This window comes from Rhinoraja longicauda, chromosome 17, assembly GCF_053455715.1.
Source record: "Rhinoraja longicauda isolate Sanriku21f chromosome 17, sRhiLon1.1, whole genome shotgun sequence".
In the NCBI taxonomy this organism is placed as follows: Eukaryota; Metazoa; Chordata; class Chondrichthyes; order Rajiformes; family Arhynchobatidae; genus Rhinoraja; species Rhinoraja longicauda.
In genome coordinates this window covers 11760498-11784102 of record NC_135969.1, presented here as the reverse complement: position 1 = coordinate 11784102, position 23605 = coordinate 11760498, and the positions used below count along the sequence as shown (strand labels likewise).

At 43.1% G+C, this 23605-nt stretch overlaps 1 protein-coding gene and 1 long non-coding RNA gene across 6 annotated transcripts in view; one reads left to right on the top strand and one right to left on the bottom strand.

The window, feature by feature from the left end:
- lhfpl4a (LHFPL tetraspan subfamily member 4a) overlaps positions 1 to 23605 on the top strand; it is a 236792-nt gene that overhangs the window by 158528 nt on the left and 54659 nt on the right. For 2 of the 5 annotated variants that reach the window (XM_078414129.1, XM_078414131.1), the window contains one exon: positions 13216 to 22612. The exons of 1 other annotated variant lie outside the window; for it this stretch is intronic. In XM_078414129.1, the coding sequence (XP_078270255.1) occupies positions 13216 to 13304 (89 nt within the window). In that variant the 3' untranslated portion in view covers positions 13305 to 22612. Of the gene's footprint in view, positions 1 to 9163; positions 9179 to 13215; positions 22613 to 23605 lie in introns of those variants that run through there. 2 more of the 5 variants (XM_078414132.1, XR_013548365.1) reach the window with 2 other exon arrangements.
- LOC144601756 (uncharacterized) overlaps positions 1 to 23605 on the bottom strand; it is a 74992-nt gene that overhangs the window by 16211 nt on the left and 35176 nt on the right. The window lies entirely within an intron of this gene.

The following is a 23605-nucleotide window of genomic DNA, read 5'->3' as shown; positions in this document are numbered from 1 at the left end:
AGCTGAAATAGCTGGACATGATGCTTCATTGTCAAAAAGGCAGTTGTACAATATTTGCTGTGAGGAAATCCTCCTCAATGTATGTACCATCTCTTGAGATGGAATAACAAGGAGGAACATTCTTTGCGTGAAATTACTATTTTATAGCCAGTTATGTATTGCTATTGGTTTTATTATTGCCAGTTTTACCGAGATACAATGAAAAGATTTGCTTTGAGTATTATGCAGGAAATTCATACTGTGCAATTGTACATCAGGTAGTGCAAGACAGAAAAATAAACAGAGTGCGGAATATAATATGGCAGAGTCAATGGAAGTGAATATTAAAAAGAAGTGCAAGGCCTGTAACAAAGTAGATTGGAAGATCGGGTAATTCACCTCTTGCATATGTGAGGTCTGTTCAAGAGTTTGATAATACCAGGGAGGAGATGTTCTTGAACTTGGTAGTAGGTACTTCCAAACATTTGCTGTCTTCTGCCAAATGGGGAGAAGAGAGAATGGCCAGGGTGTGAGTTGTCCTTGATTTTGTTGGCTGCTTTCCTGAGGCAGAGTGAAGTGTAGATGGAGTCAATGTGGGGGAGGCTGGTTTATGTAATGGACTGATCGACATTCACAACTCTCTGAAATTTCTTGCATTCCTGAGCAGAGCAGTTGCCACACCGTTTAGTTTAATTTAATTTAGAGATACAGCATGGAAACAGGCCCTTCGGCCCACCGAGTCCACGCCGACCAGCGATCCCCGCACATTAACACTATCCTACACACACACTAGGGACAATTTACACTTTAACCAAGCCAATTGACCGACAAACCTGTACGTCTTTGGAGTGTGGGAGGAAACCGAAGATCTTGGAGAAAACCCAATTGGTCACGGGGAGAACGTACAAACTCCGTACAGATAGTACCCGTAGTTGGGATCAAACCCACGTCTCTGTACGGCACTGTAAGGCAGCAACTCTACCGCTGCGCCACAGTGCTGCCCCTTTTGCGATGCGTCCTGATTGAATGCTTTCTATGGTGAATCTGTAGAAATTGGTTAGGGTCAAGAGTCAAGAGTGTTTCATTGTCATATCTCCCAAACAGAATAATGAAATTCTTACTTGTAGCAACACAACAGATGCGTAAACATAGTTACATCCATATATATCTATGCATCTGTATAGATATATAGATACATAAACACACATACACATAAAACAAACAATAATAGCGCAAAAAAGCAAAATCAATGCCCCCACTCGATGCAGTTCAGGGCTTATTTGTAGTGTTTGGTAGCCTGATGGAGTGTTTGTAGTGTTTGGTAGCCTGATGGAGTGTTTGTAGTGTTTGTAGTGTTTGGTAGCCTGATGGAGTGTTTGTAGTGATTGGAGTGTTTGGTAGCCTGATGGAGTGTTTGTAGTGTTTGGAGTGTTTGGTAGCCTGATGGAGTGTTTGTAGTGTTTGGAGTGTTTAATAGCCTGATGGCTGTAGGGAAGAAGCTGTTCCTGAACCTAGAAATTATAGTTTTCAGGCTCCGATATCTTCCTCCCGACGGCAGGAGTGCAATGAGTGCTGGAGACAGGCGGAATTTCCTTAGTCTTCTGAGGAAGTAGAGGTGGGTTGGTATGGGGTTTTGTTTGGCCATCGTGTCAATGTGGTTGGACCAGGACACATTGTTGGTGACATTTACACCTTTGAACTTAAATCTCTCAACCATCTGAACTTCAGTGCCATTGATACAGACTGTGGAGTGTACTCCATCCTGCTTCCTGAAGTCAATAATAAGCTCCTTTGTTTTGCTGTCACTGAGGGAGAGATTGGAGCCTTAGCACCGTGTTACTAAGCCCTCAATCTCCTTCCTGTACTTCCTTAGATTGAGCTACTGTAAATAAAAATGGTCTGCTGAAGGTCAAGGCTGGTTTAAAGACCAGTTGTGCTGCAAGACACTCTGTGTCGGGCTTATTTCAGAACCACCTGTTTCCTGATATTACAAGTAGGGATATTTGTGCCTGTTATATCCTAGCGCTGTGCTAATCCCCATCAGTAAAGCATCAGGGACTTACACAGCGTTACAACATATGGCTTAACTTCAATTTGTTGACATTCTTAGTCTTGGTGATCAAGGTGAAGAGCAATACCACTAGCCTCACCACACATGACATTTACACACTGATGCACAAATGCAATTACCGGCCCAAGGCACACAGGTGTAAACTGAGATTATCTTTATGCATGTTTACTCAGGACTGTTTTTTTATGGAATCAAGCACAGTGAACAGAACCATTATTCTCCTCATGTAATTTGCAACATTAGAACTAATGCCTGACAATGGGCTACCTGGGGCTACCAGGATCAAACGTGTGGGCAAGCTAATACTCAAACCCTGTCTGATATCTGATTTATGGCAGAGAGATTGTGAAATGTATGTTGAACTACGGCTTCCTCTGAGAAAGTTATGCAAGTCAAGTGTTCATCTCGGCCTGGTAGAAATTATGCATGCTTTCACTTAAATCAGCCACGTCTTTAAGTTTAACTTCTAGTCCTCATGTTTCATGAGTGGTACATTCAGTTAGGTTTTGAATTAAGACCATAAGACGTGGCAGCAGAATGAGACCATTCAGCCCATCAAGCCTTCTCTGCCATTCAATCTTGTTTTTTCCTCTCAACCCCATTCTTCTGCATGCTCCCCATAACCTTCGACGCCCTTTGTAATCAAGAAACTATCAAGTAGAAACATGGAACTGCAGATGCTTGTTTATAGCAAAGATAGACACAAAGTGCTCAGCAGGTCAGGCAGCATCTCTGGAGAAAAAGGATGGTTGACATTTTCGGTCGGGACACTTCTTTGGACTTGAAGAAGGGCCAATACTGAAGGATCAGTCTGAAGAAGGGTCCTGACCTAAAACGTCACCCATCCATTTTCTCCACTGCTGTTGCCAGACACGCTGAATTATTCCAGCACTTAGTGTCTATCTTTGGCACAAACTTATCAATCTCTGCTTTAAAAATAACTAATGCCTTGGCCTCCACAGCCTTCTGTGACAATGAATTCCATAGATTCACTGTCCTTTTATTCTGTCCTTTCACATGTCCTTTTATTCTGATGTTTTCTAGAATCTCCCATTACTGGAAATATCCTTTCCACATCCACCTTATCGAGGGCTTTTTAAATTTTAATGAGATTCCCCCCTCATCGTTCTAAACTCCAGCAAGTACAGATCCATTTCTCAGAGCACCAGTGTGTATCGGAAAAGTCAATTGATATTGAACTTTACTTTTAGAATTTGGAGATGCAGCATGGAAACAGGCCTTTTGGCCACCAAGTCCGTGCCAACCCTCCCATACATGAGCACTATCCTACCCACTAAAAACAATTTACAATTTTACTGAAGCCAATTAACTTACAAATCTGTATGTCTTTGGAGTGTGGAAGAAAACCGGAGCACCCGGAGAAAACCCATGCGGTCACATTGAGAGCATAACAAAAACCGTACAGATAGCACCCGTAGTGAGGATCGAACCTGGGTCTCTGGCGCTGTATGGCTGCTAGTCTACCGCTGTGCCACTGTGTCGCCTATTGTTGCACATTTTTTAAATTATTTTTAATCCGTACATTGGGATGTGGTCACTTGGTTGGCATGTAATACCTATACAGATTGTTCTTGAGAAGACAGTGGTGATTCACCTTGTTGAGTCTCTGCACTGCCTGGATGTAAGTAATGCAGAGGGATATTGACCCAGCAACAATGAAGGATAAATAATATATTTCCATGTTAGGATGGAGACAAAGGTAAATGTGTTGATGTTCCCATGCCACCACAGCCCTTATCCTTCTTGGTGATTAAGGTGCCTACGAAGATGCTTTGGCAAGTTTTAGTTTAGTCTGGCTTAGAGATACTGTGCAGAAACAAGCTCTTAGGCCCACCGTCCACACCGTCCAATGATCCCTGTACATTAGCACTATCCTACACACGAGTGACAATTTACAATTTTACCGAAGCCAATTATCCTACAAACCTGTACGTCTTTGGAGTGTGGGAGGAAACCGGAGCTCCAGGAGAAAACCCACGCAAGTCATGGGGAGAACGTACAAACTCCATACAGACAGCACCCGTAGTCAGGATTGAACCCGGGTCTCTAGTGTTGGAAGGCAGCAACTCTACCACTGTGCCACCGTGCCACCGTGCCACCCCAACATTATTACAGACATATTGGTGCTCTCTGCAGCTAACATGTGCCGGTGTGTAAGAAGTAAATGTTGAGGGTGGTTGAGGTGATGTCTGTCAATTGACTCCTTGAAGGGTGGACACAAAATGCTGGAGTAACTCAGTGGGACAGGCAGCATCTCTGTAGAGAAGGAATGGGTGATATTTCGGGTCGAGACCCTTCTTGATCTTGGAGGCTTTGATCCTGTCAGGTTTTGTTGGTGCTGCACTTATCCCAGCGAGTGAAGACTATTCCATCAGACCTGTGACTTGCGCCTTGTACGTTGTATAAAATGAAGAGATTAAGATCTCCCAGCTTCAACGAATTCATTGGATTAGCAGGTGATGTCTTCAATACTATCATCCATAGCTACAGGGTGAAAGCTATTTAATTTCTTGCTGATTTAACATAAGGAAACATCAGATGATAAGGGTGATAGAAAGGATCTTACCACAGTGTTATTATTAAGTCTTTGTTAGAGGCATATTCTTTGTCAAAATCACAGGATATCAGCTCTCGAGATCAACCTGCACACTGGTATCTAATTTAGTATTGACCACCATGGCTAACGAAAGGCAACAGGGTTCTATAATTAGAGTTATCGGTGTTGCTCTGAAAATTCATTCCAGGAAGTGATTTTTAAAAACTGACTGCCTATTTCTTGCCAAAAAAGTGTGGGAATATAGGATCGCTGTTTGTTCAAATAAGTTACTCTTCATGTTATCATTTTAATGGGCATCCAACACTGAATGGAAAACAATCAAAGGCAGAAGAAGAGAATAGAAACATAGAAACATAGAAAATAGGTGCAGGAGTAGGCCATTCGACCTTTCGAGCCAGCACCGCCATACAATATGATCATGGCTAATCATCCAGAATCAGTACTCCGTTCCTGCTTTCTCCCCATATCCCTTGATTCCATTAGCCCTAAGAGCTATATCCAACTCTCTCTTGAATACATCCAGCGAATTGGCCTCCACTGCCTTCTGTGGCAGGGAATTCCACAGAAGCAGGAATGGGTCCCCTGGCCCCTGGAGCCGACCACACCATTCAATATGATCACGGCTGATCTACTCTGGCCTCAGCTCCTCTTCTGTGCCAGCTCCCCATAGTCCTCAAGCATCAAGCATCTATCCACCACCTCAGTAGATACCGCCAAAGATCCAGCTTCCTAAACTCTGGGGAAAAGAATTCCAGAGACTCACAATACCCTGCAAGACAATTTCCTACATTCTTTCGTTTAAATGACCACCCCTTATCTTGTAAATATTTCTCCTCTTTCAAGATTTGGCAGCACAGAGGTGCACTGGAAGAGCTGCTACCTCACAGCGCCAGGGACCTGGGTTTGATCAAGACCTAGGGTGCTGTCTGTGCGGAGTTTGCACATTCTCCCCAGGACCGTGTGGCCTTTCCCCGGGCGCCCCAGTTTCTCCCACATTCTAAAGACGTGTGGGTTTGTAGGTTAATTGACTTCAGTAAATTGCCCCTATTGTGTAGGATGTGAAAGTAGTCCAACATAGAACTAGTGTACAGGTGTAGGAAGGAACTGCAGATGCTGGTTAAAACCAAAGATAGACACAAAAAGCTGGAGTAACTCAGCGGGACAGGCAGCATCTCTGGAGAGGAGGAATGGGTGACATTTTGGGTCGAGACCCTTCTTCAGACTGGTTAGGGATAAGGGAAACGAGAGATATAGAGGATGATGTGGAGAGATAAAGAACAATTAATAAAAGATATGCAAAAAAGTAACGATGACAAAGTAACGATGACATTGTAAGCTGTTTGTGGGGTGAAAATGAGAAGCTACTGAGACTTTGGTGGGGGAGGGGTAGAAAGAGAGGGAATGCCGGGGCTACCTGAAGTGAGAGAAATCAATATTCATACCACAGGGCTGTAAGCTGCCCAAGCGAAATACGAGATGCTGTTCCTCCACTCTGACAATGGGGGAGACCGAGGACAGAAAGGCCTGTGTAGGAATGGGAAGGGGAATTAAAGAGTCCGACAACTTGGAGATCAGGTAGGTTCATGCGGGCTGAGCAAAGGTGTTTCGCGAAACGATCACCCAGTCTGCGTTTGGTCTCACCGATGTATAAGAGTCCACATCTTGAACAACAGATACAGTAGATGAGGTTGGAGGAGGTGCAAGTGAACGTCTGCCTAACAGGAAAGGACTGTCGGGGTCCCTGGACAGAGTCAAGGAAGAAGGTATAGCGACAGGTGTTGCATCTTCGGCGGTTGTAGGGGATTTTACCTGGGGAGGGGGTGGTTTGGGCGGGAAGGAAAGAGTCAACCAGGCGGTTGCGGAGGGAATGGTCTCTGCGGAAGGCAGAAAGGGGAGGAAATGGGAAAATGTGGCCAGTGGTGGGATCCCGTTGGAGGTGACGGTAATTTTGGCGGATGTACAGGTGAATGATGAGCTCATCGGGCCGAAGGTCCTGTTTCCACACTGTATTTCTAAACTAAACTAAACTAAACTAAACTAAGGTAGACACAAAATGCTGGAGTAACTCAGCGAGTCAGGCAGCATCTCGGGAGAGAAGGAATGGGTGACGTTTCTGGTCGAGACCCTTATTCAGTGTCATATCATATCATATCATATATATGTCTCGCTGTAGAAGAGTCTCGAACCGAAACGTCACCCATTCCTTCTCTCCCGAGATGTTGCCTGACCCGCTGAGTTACTCCAGCATTTTGTATCTACCTTCGATTTAAACCAGCATCTGTCGGGTTTTTTTCCCTAAACTAAACTAAGATTGTTCCAGTAGAAATATCTTGACATCTACCATGCAGTACCATTTGTTACAAAATATATGCAGAGCCTGTTTAACCTTTACATTACACCTTTGTGTGTTCTTATATATGTTTCTTATATGTTTCAATAAGATCTTCCCTCATTCCTCAAACATACTTCTAAGGAAGGAAATGGTTCAGATGTGCAAAGGGAGGCTTCACCCCAGCTTCATATTTAAGTTTTTGCAAGGCTGTCAAAAGCATGTCAGCCCATTGCTGGTTCATGATCGCTAGTTAGACCATAACACTTAGAAGCAGAATTAGGCCATTTCCCCTTCGAATCTGCTCCACCATGGTTGATCAAATTTCCCCTTTCAACCCCATTCTCCTGCCTTCTCCCTGAAACCTTTGACGCCCTTACTAATCAAGAACCTATCACATTCCACTTTAAAAATACCCAATGACTTGGCCTCCACAGCCACCAGTGGCAATAAATTCCATAGATTCACCACCCTCTGGCTAAAGACATTCCTCCTCATCTCCATTCTGAAGGTATGCCCTTTGATTCTGAGCCTGCGCCCTCTGGTCCCATCCTCTCCACATCCACTCTATTGAGGCCATCTGAGAGATTAATCCCACCGCCAATCGCCAGGGTAGGTATGGGTTAGGGTGGAAGCAGGGCAATATTTCTCTGTGCAGAAACTGGTGCCCGGCAAAGTGGCAGATGCAGATCTCAGGATAATTATAAGTGATGCTCAAACCTACAAATGGCTGGAGGTATCTACTTCTTGACCATGGAGCCCACTTGACACCCCACCAACTTTGTGCTGAGCCGATTGGCACATTTCCTCAACCACCCCTGCTTCAATGCTCCAGCTGCCTCCCTCCTCCTCTCCACCCTTTGTTCTGCTGCTGCACACTGGAAACATTCTGAAAATAGTTGAGAGTTTAGGAATGTGGAAACAAGGAACTGGCAGATGCTGGTTACCACAAGTCCACCACCAACTTTCCGGCACACTTGGTTCCAGAGCCTTTCTGGGTTATCCGTTTTGCCAGACCAACAGAGGCTCCACGAGGAATCCGCCCGCATCCCAAACATGTGCGGGCTTGTAGGTTATTTAGCCTCTATAAATTGTCCCTAATGTGTAGGGAGTGGATGCGAAAGTGGAATAACATCGAACTAATGTGAACGAGTGATCAATGGTCATCGTGGACTCGTTGGGCCGATGGGCCTGTTTTCATGCTGTGTCTCTAAACTAAACTTTACTAGTTTCAACCTACTGTGCAAACTGTCTTCAGATGGGCTCAGCCAAGGACATTGTCTGTATGAATTAATATTGTGGATTTTACATAATCACGGTTTGTTTATTAATGAGCTGAGGTTGACAAAGCAGGAGTCTAGCGCAGGCTTTAGCACTAATAGGGTCAGGTGGGTGAAAGGCAAAAGCAATTTCCTGGAGCACTCTTTTAATGAAAACAGGTCTGGCTGTGACTTATAATGTGCTTCACGTACCTTGATGGTTACAAATTCATGCAAGATTTGAAATGTTAACCAACTTTATGTTGAGGTGGCCAATTAAAAGAAGACTTTGCCTGGAAAGAGCTGTCAGAGGAAGCTGCAGAAGCAGATACAATTGTGAGTTTTAAAGGGCATTTGGACAGATGTGTGGAAAGGTGTGGTTTAGAGGGCTGTGGGCCAAATGCAGGCAAATGGGACCAGCCCAATATGCCCACTTGGTCAGCATGGACAAACTGGGCCGAAGGGCCTGTTTATGTGCTGTGCAGCTCTTAAACTCCGTGATTCTAAAAGTGTGTAAGGTATGGGGAGAGGAAAAAAACCATTGAAAGGAAGATGCTTCATTTATTCCAGAAGTCCATACCGAGCTAGCTTGGCAGAGGTTGGGACAGACCTAGTTAGTTGATGAGAAGGGAAATACACGCTTAGAGGCTGCAACAAATCAATAAAAGAAGGAATGGATAATTCTACCGATTCAAATGTTCTGTGACTTTGCTAACACTGAATCTGAGCATTACTAACTTTGCTGGACTATGAAAATAAATCAAAATATACTTAAACAGAACCTCCGCAAGCACTAAAGTATGCATTAACCTTCCCGCTCTATTGCTGAATTGCAGAAGACCTCTGTAATCTAAAAGTCATTGATTTATCAATGTGAATACTGCAATGCATTATGTACTTCTGTTTCCCGATTAAATCCTTTTTTCACTCTCTTTCCTGCTGTTCAGAGGATCTGATGTGAGGTAAGTCTGGATATATTAGAAGAAAGTTATCTTTCGTAGCCTGTGCCAGTAATTCCAAATGTGATTTTAAAACTGAAACAGCAACATTGTGATAAGTGTTCAGAGGGCCATGCTGTGATTTTGGTGGTCTGGTATTCAAAGATCTTTCCACCTCTTTGTGTTTAAGAGTCTTCTGAAAATCCAGCATAGGGGTCATTGACTTCTCAATGATTTGTCGAGTACTGCTGCAGCAGCACTTAAAACGTATCATTCAAGTCCAATAGTTATACTGCATTACAGCAAAGCATTAAAATATCTGCAGATTAGTTACGTTTATTTTAGAGATATAGTGTGGAAACAGGCTCTTCGGCCCACCATGTCCACGCTGTGCACTCCGTACACCAGAACTACCCTGCACACACTGGGGACAATTTACGTCTTTAGGGTGTGGGAGGAAACCGGAGCACCCGGAGAAAACCCACATGGTCACAGGGAGAATATACAAACTCCATACAGACAGCACCCGTAGTCAGGATGGAACCCGGGTCTCTGGTGCTGTAAGGCAGCAACTCTACCGCTGCGCCACCGTGCCGCCTTAACTAAAAACCAAACATATAATAACTAACAGAAAGAATCTATGGAGTTGCAACTAAAAGACAAAAGACTGAACATAACTAACGGACAAAAAACACTGGACATTCAACGAACAACTTTCACACAGAACACACTGCTGAGACACAGGCTTCTATATAGGGTGACCAGGACATAAATATTTGTATATATACAAAGGGATTATTGTCCACAGTACTGCCTAGATTTTTATCGGTTGTATCTTTGAAGTTCACAAGCTGTTCCTTGTCATCGTGTTCAGCAGACCCATTCTCAAGCAGTTTAGTTCAGTTTAGTTTAGATATACAGCGTGGAAACAAGCCCTTCAGCCCACCGAGTCCGCACCGACCAGCGATCCCCGCACATTAACACTATCCTACACATTATGGACAATCTTTACACATTACCATACTAATTAACCTACAAACCTGTACGGAGTGTGGGAGGAAACCGAAGATCTCAGAGAAAACCTACGCTGGTCATGGGGAGAACGTACAAACTCCGTACAGACGGCACCGATAGTCGGGATCGAACCCGAGTCTCTGCCGCTGCAAACGCTGTAAGGCAGCAACTTTACGTCTGCGTCACCCTTTAACGGCTATTTAAATATGCTAACCCATCAATTCCAGACTAACATCAACTCTGCAAGCTCCTACGTTCAACTTCTTAAAATCAAGTTCATCTTTATATTTTATATCTTTTCCATTTGTGTCATGTTAAAGAGCACTCTACATCAATGGCCCTATATAAATATAAATTGTTCTTAGTTTTTGTGTAACCATGAGGCATTGCTAGATAAATAGACTGGGATTAACTTGCCTGAAGAAGGAAAGGAAAATGATTGAAAAGACATTTCATAAAAGATTATTAGAGAGAACGAAGGGTAACATTGTTAGTCCCAAGACATGAGGAAATAACATATGAGAAAAGATTAGATGCCGTGGGTCTCTCCTGCATTCAGAAGTAAAACCTGAGAAGTTATATGTTTAAGATGACGATGAGATTGAAAAAATTGAATTCAAGCTTTTCTGCCAGTTTCAGGATTGAAACACATGGGGTAGATGTATGTCTTTGGTTAGTCTTATTGACCGAGCATTTATTTTACTGTCCCCTCAATATTTAGTTTGGAGACACAGTATGGAAACAGGCCCTTTGGCGCACCAAGTCCATGTGGACCAATGATCACCCACACACTAGTTTTATGTTATCCCTGTCTCAGCTCCTACACACTAGGGGCAATTTACAGAAGCTGATTAACCTACAACTCTTTGGAGTGTGGGAGGAAACCGGAGCACTGAGAAAACGCACGCGGTGACAGGGAGAACATACAAACTCTGGACAGACAGCAACCATAGTCAGGATCGAACCCGGGTAGCTGGCACCATAAGGCAGCAACTCGACTGCTGCGCCACTGTGCCGCCCCATTGACTCCGTTGACTTAAACTAAACTAAATATCTGTGAGGCTTTGTGATGAGGAGAAGGAAAGATGGGGAAGCAGATCCCTTTACACTTACGTTCCTTCATCTGTCTTCACGTTTTGGCCTCTTTTCTTCTTATCTCATTATCTCACACTTTTTTTAATTTTTCAGCTCTGGCCTCTGTCTAACCATCTGATAATCAAACCATTGCCCCCACCTGTATCCACCTATTACCTGCCAGACTTTGTCCCGCCCCCATCTCTCTTCCAGCTCCCCACCCCGACTACAATCAGTCTGAAGAAACGTCCCAAGCCAAAACATCACCCATCCATGTTCTCCGGAGATGCTGCCTGACCCGCTGAGTTACTCCAGCACTTTGTGCCTTTTTATATCATAGTGTTCCACAGTGCCAGTGAACAAAAGACTTGTCTACCCTAAGTTAAGGACAAAAAAATAAAATAAGAGAAGCAAGAGAAACTATTTCAAAATTTAAACAGTGCTTGGAAACTTAATACCGGCATAAATGGGAGAACAAATTCCTGTCAGATTTCATGAAGGAACTGGATAGTTTCTCAGCACCAATGAGTTCCAGGAATCTTAGCAATGGGGGAATGAATTTAGTTTCTTGTCACGTGTACCGAGGTACAGCCAAAAGCTTTTGTTGCATGCTAACCAGTCAGCGGAAAGACAATACATGATTACAATCGAGCCATTCACAGTGTACAGATACATGATAAAGTGAATAACATTAATAACGTTTAGTCCAAGATAAAGCCAGTAATGTCTGATGAAAGATAGTTCAAGGGTCTCCAATGAGGTAGATAGTAGTTAAGGACTGCTCTCTAGTTGCTAGTAAGATGGTTCAGTTGCCTGATAATAGCTTGGAAGAAACTGTCCCTGAATCTGGAGGTGTGCATTTTCACACTTCTATACCTTTTGCCCAATGGGGGAGGGGAGAAGAGAGAGTGGCCAGGGTGCGGCTCATCCTTGATTATGCTGGTGGCCTTGCCGAGGTTGCTCGAGATGTAAATGGAGTCATTGGAAGGGAGGTTTGTTTGTGTGATGGTTTGGGCTGTGTCCATGATACTATGCAATTCTGTTCCCAAAACATGCTGTGATGAATCCTGATAAAATGCTTTCTACGGCGCATCTATAGAAGTTGGTGAGGGTTATTGGGGACACGCTGAACATAGGTGTCTCTCTTATCCAGATATTCCAGGGCTGAGTGTAGGCCCAGGGAGATGGCATCATCCATGGACCTGTTGTGGCGGTAGGCAAACTGCAGTGCGTCAAGGCTGCTTGGATATAATGCATTCCATAACTAGCCTCCCAAATCATGTTATGGTGGTGGATGTCAAGGCCACTGGACAGTAATCGTTTAGACATGAGATCCTGCTTTCCTTCGGCACCGACAAGAGGAGGTTTTCATGACTGAGTCGGCTTTTGATTCACATTCTGGCATTACTGACAATAGACAATAGACAATAGGTGCAGGAGTAGGCCATTCGGCCCTTCGAGCCAGCACCGCCATTCAATGTGATCATGGCTGATCATTCTCAATCAGTACCCCGTTCCTGCCTTCTCCCCATACCCCCTGACTCCGCTATCTTTAAGAGCTCTATCTAGCTCTCTCTCTAATGCATTCAGAGACTTGGCCTCCACTGCCTTCTGAGGCATAGAATTCCACAGATTTACAACTCTCTGACTGAAAAAGTTTTTCCTCTTCTCGGTTCTAAATGGCCTACCCCTTATTCTTAAACTGTGGCCCCTGGTTCTGGACTCCCCCAACATTGGGAACATGTTTCCTGCCTCTAACGTGTCCAACCGCTTAATAATCCTATATGTTTCGATAAGATCCCCTCTCATCCTTCAAAATTCCAGTGTATACAAGCCTAGTCGCTCCAGACAATGTAACGAGGCATGGCATTAAATGATTACATTTGGAGAGATCGGGGGTGGGGGGGGGGGGGGGGGGGGAGAGGAGGTTTATGAAATCTCATACTGAATCTTTGTTTCTCTCTCACCCGCAGATCGAAGCCCAATGCTGCAGGCACCTCATAACTTGCCAACATCACTTAGATTAAAACCGCCTTTAATCACCGCACCAACACGATACTGACCTTTTTAACTGACAAAAAATGGGGATTTTTTTTAAAAAATGCCACAAGGGAAAAGCAGCCACAAAAAAAATAATAACACGTCTGCAAAGGCTGCCATGTCCCCTGCTCCACAGGTTATAGGAAATTGCTGCTCCAGAGAAATACTTCCAGCAGTATTCTCTGCAGAACGACAAGTGAGCCACTTTACTGCAAGGAGCTTGGATCAAACAGTATGTATTCACCAAAGCAGGATTGACTTTGCAGACATCAGGTGCACACAACCTTTGTCAACAGCACAGCGTTGGTATTTGATTCTGTACTTTGTTCTGTACTTTCACTACAAGACTGTGAAGTTGATTTGATATTTTTCTGTACAAAGTTTAACAAAAACAAAACCACAAACTATATAGTGTAAATTCTACTAAATACAGGGTAAGATCGGATATAGTGGCACCTGTGTATAGAATTTCCGCAAGATGTTGCTACGTGCCTGCAGGCTTTCCCATCGATCATCTGTGATACACTGGGGGTGACAGAGGGTGTATTATGCAAACTTTTCAGTTTAAGAAAGAAAAAAAAACCTCCCTCAGCTCCTGGTCCAAATTGCTGTTCAAAGCAAGATTAGTCCAGTTTGTCCAATCGCTCAAAAGAGCTGATTTGGTCTGGGTTGGGATCCTTGGCGTTTGCTCTCCAGTTGCTTCAATTTGCACCTAGGGCCGGGAACAATGATCACCAAGATGTGTGCATGTGAATAACAGGAGAAAGAGCTTTCTATCCTCACTTCATCTCAAGGCCCTCCTCCATCTTTCTCCATTAGAATGTACCGCCTTGCCAATGCCCACCTCCATCCTATTGAGACCCTGGTTCAAATTTTGAAAATCCAAGAATGTGTATTTTGGTAAGTCTGAAATGTAATTACTGACTGAGACCCCGAATTCATAGCCTTTGACCCTAAGGCCAACCGCTGGTGCTGACCTCTCCTCCGTACTGATACTGAGGATGCATTGTGCCCCGCAACAATGGGTCAGCTCACCTGCTGTGATGGTGGAACGATAACTGGCCCACACTCGAGCCCTGGCATTGGGTGCCACAGAATTGGCAATCAGAAGGAGGGGGGTTGATTCTGAAGATCAAATGTGGTCCTTGGGTCCGGGCCATGTGAGAGCAGTGGGACCGGGTTGGCGTTCGATGATTTAAAATGTGTTTGTAATTGCTTTGTTTAAAAAAAATAGAGTGCATTTTATTCAGGCAAAAAGAATACACTGTGCAGTCGGATGGCACGTTGTGGCTTCCCTCCTCACTCACCCTTCCTATTTGACCTGGACGATATCTCCCCTTCGTTCTCCCCACGCTGAACATCAAGCCGAAGGCAAATGAACTTGAATTTATTTAATATCTTCAGGTTACAAGAACTGACTCCAAGCCCACCGTGGACCAGACCTGTGGGCCCTCAGGGTCCCGTGAATTCCACGGACTCGGAAGCAAAGGGAGCAGAGAGGAAACTTGAGTTGAGCCCAGTGGTTGATGCCTTTTGAGGGTTCCAGGTGAGCAGAGAAGATAGGTGGGCCAGGCCAGAGCTTGCCGATGGCCACCATTTCCACGCCAAATACCTTGCCTTGCAGCGGATTGTCGAGGTGTCCGGCATTGAGCATGAAACAATACTTTGGCTGCTGCTTAAACAAGGAGAAGACGACTAACAATAATGTATGCTTCGTGGCTTCTACTTACGTTTGTTGATGCTAATGGCTCACCCATCCAGTGGCAGACATGGAAAGTTTATCGTGGAGCACACCTGAGTGATCTCATTCACCCAGTTAAGGATCGAGAAGGAACTTCTGAGACCCAGAACCAAACATAATCAGCCAGAGTGATCGCAGTGAAGATTGAAACTGATTGAGTTCCAGTTCTGAGATATAATAGTAAATACAGTTAGTAGATGAGGTAAAAATGAACAGGTATTTGAAATGTAGTTTGGAACATTTAAGAATCTGAGGCTTCACATATTAATCATGTTTTACATTTAGTGAGTGCAAAAGTGATTGGAAGGAAATTTGTATTAAGTGACTGGCACGGTATATCTGCCAAGGGTGGAACTCAGTCATCAATGAAAATGCATAGAAGTGACCATAGATGTCATTCACCACTTTCTTGTATTTAATGATAGCAACTGAAGATGAAATTGTGTCACACACACCCAGTGTTTCTGTAAACAGTGAAACTGGTGAATACTAAACTGTAGAAATAGCTATTATTTTACTCGTAACCCCAGTTTACTTCAAAATGGACCTTCCTTCCCTTATAGATGTCCTCTAACCCACGGTGAATGGAGATTGGCAAGGCCAAGCTGGGCAGGCCCAATCAACTAGTGCTACGTTATCATTCCCTGGAAACCTATCACCAGAAATCAAGCATTCATTTATTTTAATACGTCTTTTTGACAGTTTGTATCACAAATTAAGAAGAGATATTTCTGTACTTCAACAGGAAGTCTCAATGCCATTCTGGTTAATTGCCACCTGAACTTGCATCCATAGTGAGGAATAGATTTGGCACAAAGTAGCATTTGACTAACTATAAATCATAAAAGGGAATAAGGTGGCGAGGCAGACTTAAATTAATCCATGCCCTACTTTAAACAGCTTCCGCAGAACTGCCCTAGAAATGATGATGACTAAATGGGCTTCATCTTTGCTGATTATCGCACTCCTACCCTGGAGTGAGTTTGCAACTCGGTATCAGCTGGTATTTGTCCAGAATATTCATTTGTTGAACCTGTAATAGTGGACTATTAACTGAGGGAGTGAGGATATCTTTATAACAGTTTCTGTGTACACATCAAGACTACCTAGATATGAGGAGTGCACAAGGGCACGATGGCAATGCCTCCCAGCGCCACAGACTCAAGTTCGATCCCGACCTCGGGTGCTAATTGTGTGGAGTTTGCACGTGATCACGTAGGCATTCCTCTGGATACTCCAGTTTCCTCCCACATGCCAAAAACATACGGGTTTGTAGCTTGTGTAGCCTGTGTAAAATTGCCCCAAGTGTGTAGGGAGTGGATGCGTAAGTGGGATCATCTAGAACTAGTGAGAATGGGTTGCTGATGGTCGGTGTGGACTCGGTGGGCTGAAGGGTCTGTTTCCATGCTATCTCTAAACTCAAAATTTGGTATCTTTGCACCCTGTGATGACACTTGTTTACAGATGAAAGAGATGCCAGCTGCCAGGTCTTATCACTGTGCGAAGCTCACATCTTTGAGTGTATACGATGGTGCAGGGAAAGCACACATAATCTCAAACCATGCACCAATCACTTATAGCATCAGTGTGTATTGGAGCTACACCTCTGCCCAGGATATCGATAGCCCCTCAGAATAATATCCAAGTATTTATTAACAAAAATCAGCAAGCAACCCTATTTTATACAATCCTTCTACAATGATGGTAAATGCCAGTGGAAACAAATTATATTTTCATAACAGCAAGATGTACACCTCCAAGCATTTTCCTTTCACTTTGCCTGCCTGTATTAAAACAAGGATCTGAAGATGCATGAAAAGTTAGTATAATGTTTTTAAATAGAATGATGGATCCCAAATGCTTCAGTTTACCTTTCTAAACTGTTAATTTACAGACACTGGCCAAACTTCATATTGCCTTGTTAGAGATGAGTGGTATCTTCACATGTGTGAAGGACTTTTTTAACTATTAACCTTGTTCAGAAAGAACTTGTATTTGGTAATTATACAGTTTTTTAAAAAGTTACATAAGGTCAGCACAGTGATGACTGTGGGCTTTTGTTTCCCATTAACCTGTGACCCCAGCACACCTACACAGTATAACTCACTATACCGAAACAGGGATACTTTTAACCAGCAGCGAGACTTGGTAGACACTAGACATCGCTTGTTTACAAAACCCATGTAAGATTATTTTAAGTCAAGTACTTTGCTTCAGAGTGACTTGGGCCAGGATTGAGTATATTGGCTCTTCACTGACTGTGACTGCAGGAGTCTGTTAACTAATATGACCATGGAAAGCTCTACTGTACATGAGACCTTATCTTTGTATCTTGAGGCTTCTGAAGCCATAATTTCAGGCTGCTTTGACCATTTCACTGTACTGCAGTGGTAGTTTTCTAAAAACTGAATATCGTGACCAACAGTTGCCAGGCTAAAATCGCTTCCCATTCATCAATGGAAATGAATTCCATCAGATGGCACGAATTTGGATTTACCATTCAGGTAACGATTTATAACGGCATTAGAGAACAAACCAAGAACATTTCATAGGTGCACTGGAAACCTCATAAGATGAATCGGCTTTATCAGAAGAGTGAGCCTTGAACTTAAATGGAATTTGATTTTAACAAAGACATTCCAGTAAATGACAAATATATACAGTTCCATGTTTCTGATGGCCAAAAAGGAATTAACATGCTTTGTAAAATGTGGATAAGGGCATTTCATAAACATCTGACCGTTGGAAACAGGCAGTGGCCAAACATTTATTTACCCCCAATGAAATGGCATTGAAAGCATTGAATGTAGAGGCCAGATTACCGGCAATAGATGTCTCATAATAGGAATTATGTTCCAAAAATGACAATAAGCAGCTACATATGTCGTCTACGTCACTGTACACAATAAATTTACCTTAAAGTATGGATTGGTTTTATAGACAAAAGGTTCGTTTGAAGCAGAATTTAGTTTAGAGGAAGAATATCTTGTGAAACTATCAGCACTTAAAACCTACTCACCTCTGAACTCTGAGTGCTCAAGACCTGTGACAGGCTGAGATGTGTCTGGTCACCTGCTAGCTTATTTGCTTCCGACAAGTTTCTCTCTGGAATTTAAGTTGCTCTCTCACAGCCATCAAGATGACCCCCTCTCAGCCCCATTACCTCCCACCACCGTCACAACTAATTGAGCCATGGTATTTTCTTGGACTGACTCTGTATTCTGGTTTCATTTATCGCCAAAAGAGATAGGGGCCAGTACGACACCAGTGTTTCACCAATCTGTTCTGAACTATTCAGATTCTACAGTCTGCCAGACAAAAGTGAATTGGTGATACTTAAAAACAAGAGGCTAACCAGTGAGAAGATGGGACAACTCAAGCATAATGTAGGGAATTTGTGCTTGGACTCAGGAGGTGTAGGCGAGGTACTGAATGAGTACTTTGCATCTGCATTCACCAAGGAGAAGGACATAGAAACATAGAAACATAGAAAATAGGAGCAGGAGTAGGCCATTCGGCCCTTCGAGCCTGCACCGCCATTCAATATGATCATGGCTGATCATCCAACTCAGTATCCCGTACCTGCCTTCTCTCCATACCCCCCTGATCCCTTTAGCCACAAGGGCCACAGTTAACTCCCTCTTAAATATAGCCAATAAACTGGCCTCAACTACCTTCTGTGGCAGAGAATTCCACAGATTCACCACTCTCTGTGTGAAAAAAGACTTTCTCATCTCGGTCCCAAAAGACTTCCCCCTTATCCTTAAATGTGACCCCTTGTTCTGGACTTCCCCAACATTGGGAACAATCTTCCTGCATCTAGCCTGTCCAACCCCTTAAGAATTTTGTAAGTTTCTATAAGATCCCCCCTCAATCTTCTAAATTCCAGCGAGTACAAACCGAAGGACACAGTGAGATCTGTGTGGAGAATATCAATATGCTAGGGGCAGTTTGAGATCAAGAAGGAGGTGATGTTGGGGCTCTTGAAGAGCATTAAGGTTGATAAACGGAAAGGGCATGATGGAATCTATCCCAGGTTATTGAGAGAGGCAAGAGAGGAGATTGCAGGGGCCTTGATCTTTGTATCTTCTCCAGCCACAGGCGACGTCCCAAAGGACAAGAGGAGAACTGATGTTGTCCCTTTGTTTAATAAGGGAAGTCGAGATAATCCAGAGAATTATAAACTGGTGAGCCTCAGGTCAGTGGTAGGAAAACCATTGGAGAGGATTCTTCGGCACAGAATTCGCTCTTGTTTGGACATGAACTGACTGATGAAGGAAAGTCAATATGGCATTGTCCATGGCAGATCATGTCCTACAAATGTGATTGAGTTTTTGAGGAGGTGACAAAGATGATCGATGAGAGTAGGGCAGTGGATGATGTCCACGTGGATTTTAGTAAGGCATTTGATAAAGTTCCTCATGGTAGGCTGATCAAGAAGATTAAGGCGCATAAAATCCTTGGTAACTCGGTCTTTGGATTCAGAACTGACTTTCTCAAAGAAGGGAGAGGATTGCAATGGAAGGGATTTTACTCTGACTGGAAATCTGTGACGAGTGAAATTCCACAGAGATCTGTGGTGAGATGTCTATCCTTTTTATATATAAGCGACATGGATGTAAATATAAATGGGTTGGTTAGTAAGTTTGCAGATTACACCACAATTGGTGGTGTTGCAGACCGTGTGGAAGGCTATCAAAGAATACGGCAGGAAAAAGATCAGCTACGGATATTGGGTAGAGAAATGGCAGATGGAGCATGTGTAAGATGTTGCACTTTGGGAGATCGAATATAAGGAGAAAGTAAACAATTAATGGTAAGACCCTTAACAACATTTATATACAGACGGACTTGGAGTCCAACTCCATCGGCCCCTGAAAGTGTGCAGCACAGGTTAGTTAGAGTGGTAAAGAAGGCATTTGCCTTCATCGATCGAGACTCAGTGTATGAGTCAAAAAGTCACATTGTAGCTTTAGAGCATTTTGATTCATAGATTCATTAATAGAGTCATACAGCACAGAAATAGGCCATTTGGCCCAACTTGCCCATGCCGACCAAAAGCCCCATCTACACTCGTCCCAACTACCTGCATTTGGCCCATGTTCTTCTAAACTCGTATTTTTTTCCTTTTCTGCTTGCATTTGGATTGGAGGCATTTGGACTGCATTTGCACTATTCTTGCCAATAGCCATGATCCTTCTGAATCATCAGTGAATGCACTGATAGTTTTGACTTTTTTTGTAAACGGTCCAAAATGTTTGAGCAACATCGATGTCAGCCTGCCAGTCAAGTTCTAAAAGTTTTATGAAAGTCTTAATTACCAACCTCAGAATGATCAACGCCTTGGTTCAGAGGTGAAAGCGTGCATTCAAAACGTAATAAAGGATCATCTCAATTGTACATCTGAGCATTAATTTGAAATAAAGATGCAATGAGCAGAGAGGTTTGCCATCTGATAACACAAAACAATTAATCTGTCCTTTTAAATTTCATGCACTGCAGTAAAAGTCATAATCTGGATATCTACAACAGCCAAGTCTGAAAGTAAAGTTATTCTTCATTCAATACTGTGCAGAGAGACTTAAGAGTTAAATGCAATTTAGCTTGAAAAGTAAAATCAATTTTTATCCCTTAGTTGCGTATCTTTGACGTCAATTTATATATTTTTTCCTATTACTATTTTGCACCTAGAACTTGGAACAATAGTAATATTTATTATCACACCTCGAAAATAGCGCATGAGATTTGAACAATGGTGCCCCCAGCAGAGATACAAAGTTCCAGTTATATACATATTCAAGCTTTCATCCCTTTGTTGGGTGAGTTCCCACAGCTGGGCGGCACAGTGACGCAGCAGTAGAGTTGCTGCCTTACTGCGTCAGAAACCCGGGTTCGATCCTGACTATGGGTGTTGCCTGTACGGAGTTTGTACGTTCTCCCCGTGACCGCGTGGGTTTTCTCCAGGTGCTCCAGGTTTCCTCCCACACTCCAAAGATGTACAGAATTTTAGGTTAATTGGCTTCAGTAAGATTGTAAATTGTCCCTCGTGTGTAGGATGGTGCTAGTATAAGGGGTGATTGCTGGTGGGCGTGGACTCGGTGGGCCAAAAGGGCCCGTTTCTGCGCGATAAGTCGTCAGTCTAAAGAAAATCCTAAAGCTCTCAGTATTCATTGTCATTTGAGGTGTTCAAAACCATTGCTACATTTCCAGATTTTAATTGTTGCTTTTACTGAGCTAAATTGGACAACTGAATGCCTCAGTTGGAGCAATCAAGACATCAGTCATGAACAGACCTATCTATGGCAACTCCTGGCCCATTGTAAGACTGAAGCTGACTGTGATCTGGGTTTAAAAGGGCACAAGGTGTTGGAGTAACTCAGCGGATCAGGCAGCATCTCTGGAGAAAATGGATAGATGATGTTTCAGGTCAGGACCCTTCTTCTGACTCTTCGGACTAAGTGGTAGGGAATGGCAGACCTGGCCTTCCTGTTCTCCAGGCTCGAGGCTGACGTAAGGAAAGTCTTCTTGAAGTCCACCTTAGCTTCCCCTCCTGTAAGGAGCATCACCAACCAGGTGTACATATGCATTCAAACTAGATGGTGGCAGGCAGGCCTAATCTCTAGATCTCTCAGCGACAGTAGAAGAGGAAACAATATTTGTAGTCATCTTATCTTGGACCTCTAAACTCAAGAAGGAAGTAGGGAGAATAGAAGCCTCGTTGCCCTGGTTATTCAAGCTTTGGCAACTCAAAGAGTCTCAGTCCCAATGCCTGAACCCATCTTGCTCATCCTGATGAAGGTGCAGTAGGGACTTTGGTGCCCAATGCCCATTTTAATTGTTGCTTTTACTGAGCTAAATTGGACAACTGAATGCCTCAGTTGGAGCAATCAAGACATCAGTCTTGCAATCGCAAGGTTCAAATGAAGCGGAAAACAAGAGTAGGTAAGCCAAGACAGTCTGTGTAAGTGAAACATTTCTTCTCAAGTGATAGAGCGTGTCGCAGCGTATGATCCAGGAGTTCTTTTTTTTAATGTAACAGAGAGTTCTCTAAAGTTATTCCCATTCATTGTCCCGACAACTAGGCAGAACCCGGTTTTCTGACTGGGTCAGTTCATTGCTATAGTGGCCCTGTTATATTCTGCCTTCCTTTTGGGCTTCTTTTTGTAGCATAAAGTTGATTGTAAATAGTCAAACCAGTAATTGATTAGAACCAATCAATTCTCTTAATGTGAGAACATTCACACATTTATAATATCAAGGAATCTGTGACTCCAACATCAGGAACCATTGACCCTCGCAATGGTCATTTGACTAAGTGTTTATTACAATTTCCTCTTGATATTGGGTAAAGCTGTAAATCTTTTAGTTTTTTTTTTTAACCACAGTTACTGTGCTGTATCTGGAAATAAGTCTGTAGTTTAAAAACAAATCTAAATGTGGAACAGTTTTTGATCATTTCAGGAGAAATATTGTGTCATTAATTCAAGCAAATTTTCATCTTTTAGGTATATTAGTTAAACTAAATAATGTTAAATATAAGCGATGCAATTTTTAGCTTCTGTGTAGTTGGAATGATGTTAAAATAAAGATACCACTTCATACCAAGAGAAGACCAAGAGTGTATGATTATTTGTATCGTTGATTTGACTCTTCCAATCATCCCTCCTCGTTTCCGTCTCTCTCCGACATTTCCTTACACAGGGGCATTGTGAACTCATTTAGCCACGAAAGTTACACTATTTCTCAAATAACCAACATAATCTTCAGGTATTTATTTCACAAAATGCTGGAATAACTCAGCAGGTCAAGCAGCATCTCAGGAGAGAAGGAATGGGTAATGTTTCGGGTCGAGACCCTTCTTCAAACATAATCTTCATGTTCTTCACTTTCTGAGGAAGGAGTCACGTTGTCCCATCCGAGCCAGAATAAACGGAAGACAAAAAGTTCTATAATTTAGCTTAAAGGTCATAAGGTCATAAGGAATAGGAGCAGAATTAGGCCATTCGGCCCATCAAGTCTACTCTGCCATTCAATCATGGCTGATCTATCTCTCCCTCCTAACCCCATTCTCCTGCCTTCTCCCCATAACCTCTGACACCTGTACTAATCAAGAATCTATCTATCTCTGCCTTAAAAATATCCATTGACGGCCTCTACAGCCTTCTGTGGCAAAGAATTCCACAGATCCACCACCCTCTGACTAAAGAAATTTCTCCTAATCTCCTTCCTAAAAGAACATCCTTTAATTCTGAGGCTATGACCTCCAGTCCTACACTCTCCCACTAGTGGAAACATCCTCTCCACATCCACTCTATCCAAGCCTTACACTATTCTGTATGTTTCAATGAGATCTCCCTCATTCTTCTAAACTCCAGCGAGTACAGGCCCAGTGCCGACATACGCTCATTATAGGTTAACCTACTCATTCCTGGGATCATTCTTGTAAACTAGCAAATTCTTGCGAATACCCTTGTAGAATGGTGACAGAATCAAAACCATAGAAGTAATTACATTAAAGATAGATACAAAGTGCTGGAATAACTCAGCAGGTCAGGCAGCATCTTTGGAGAAAAAGGATGGGT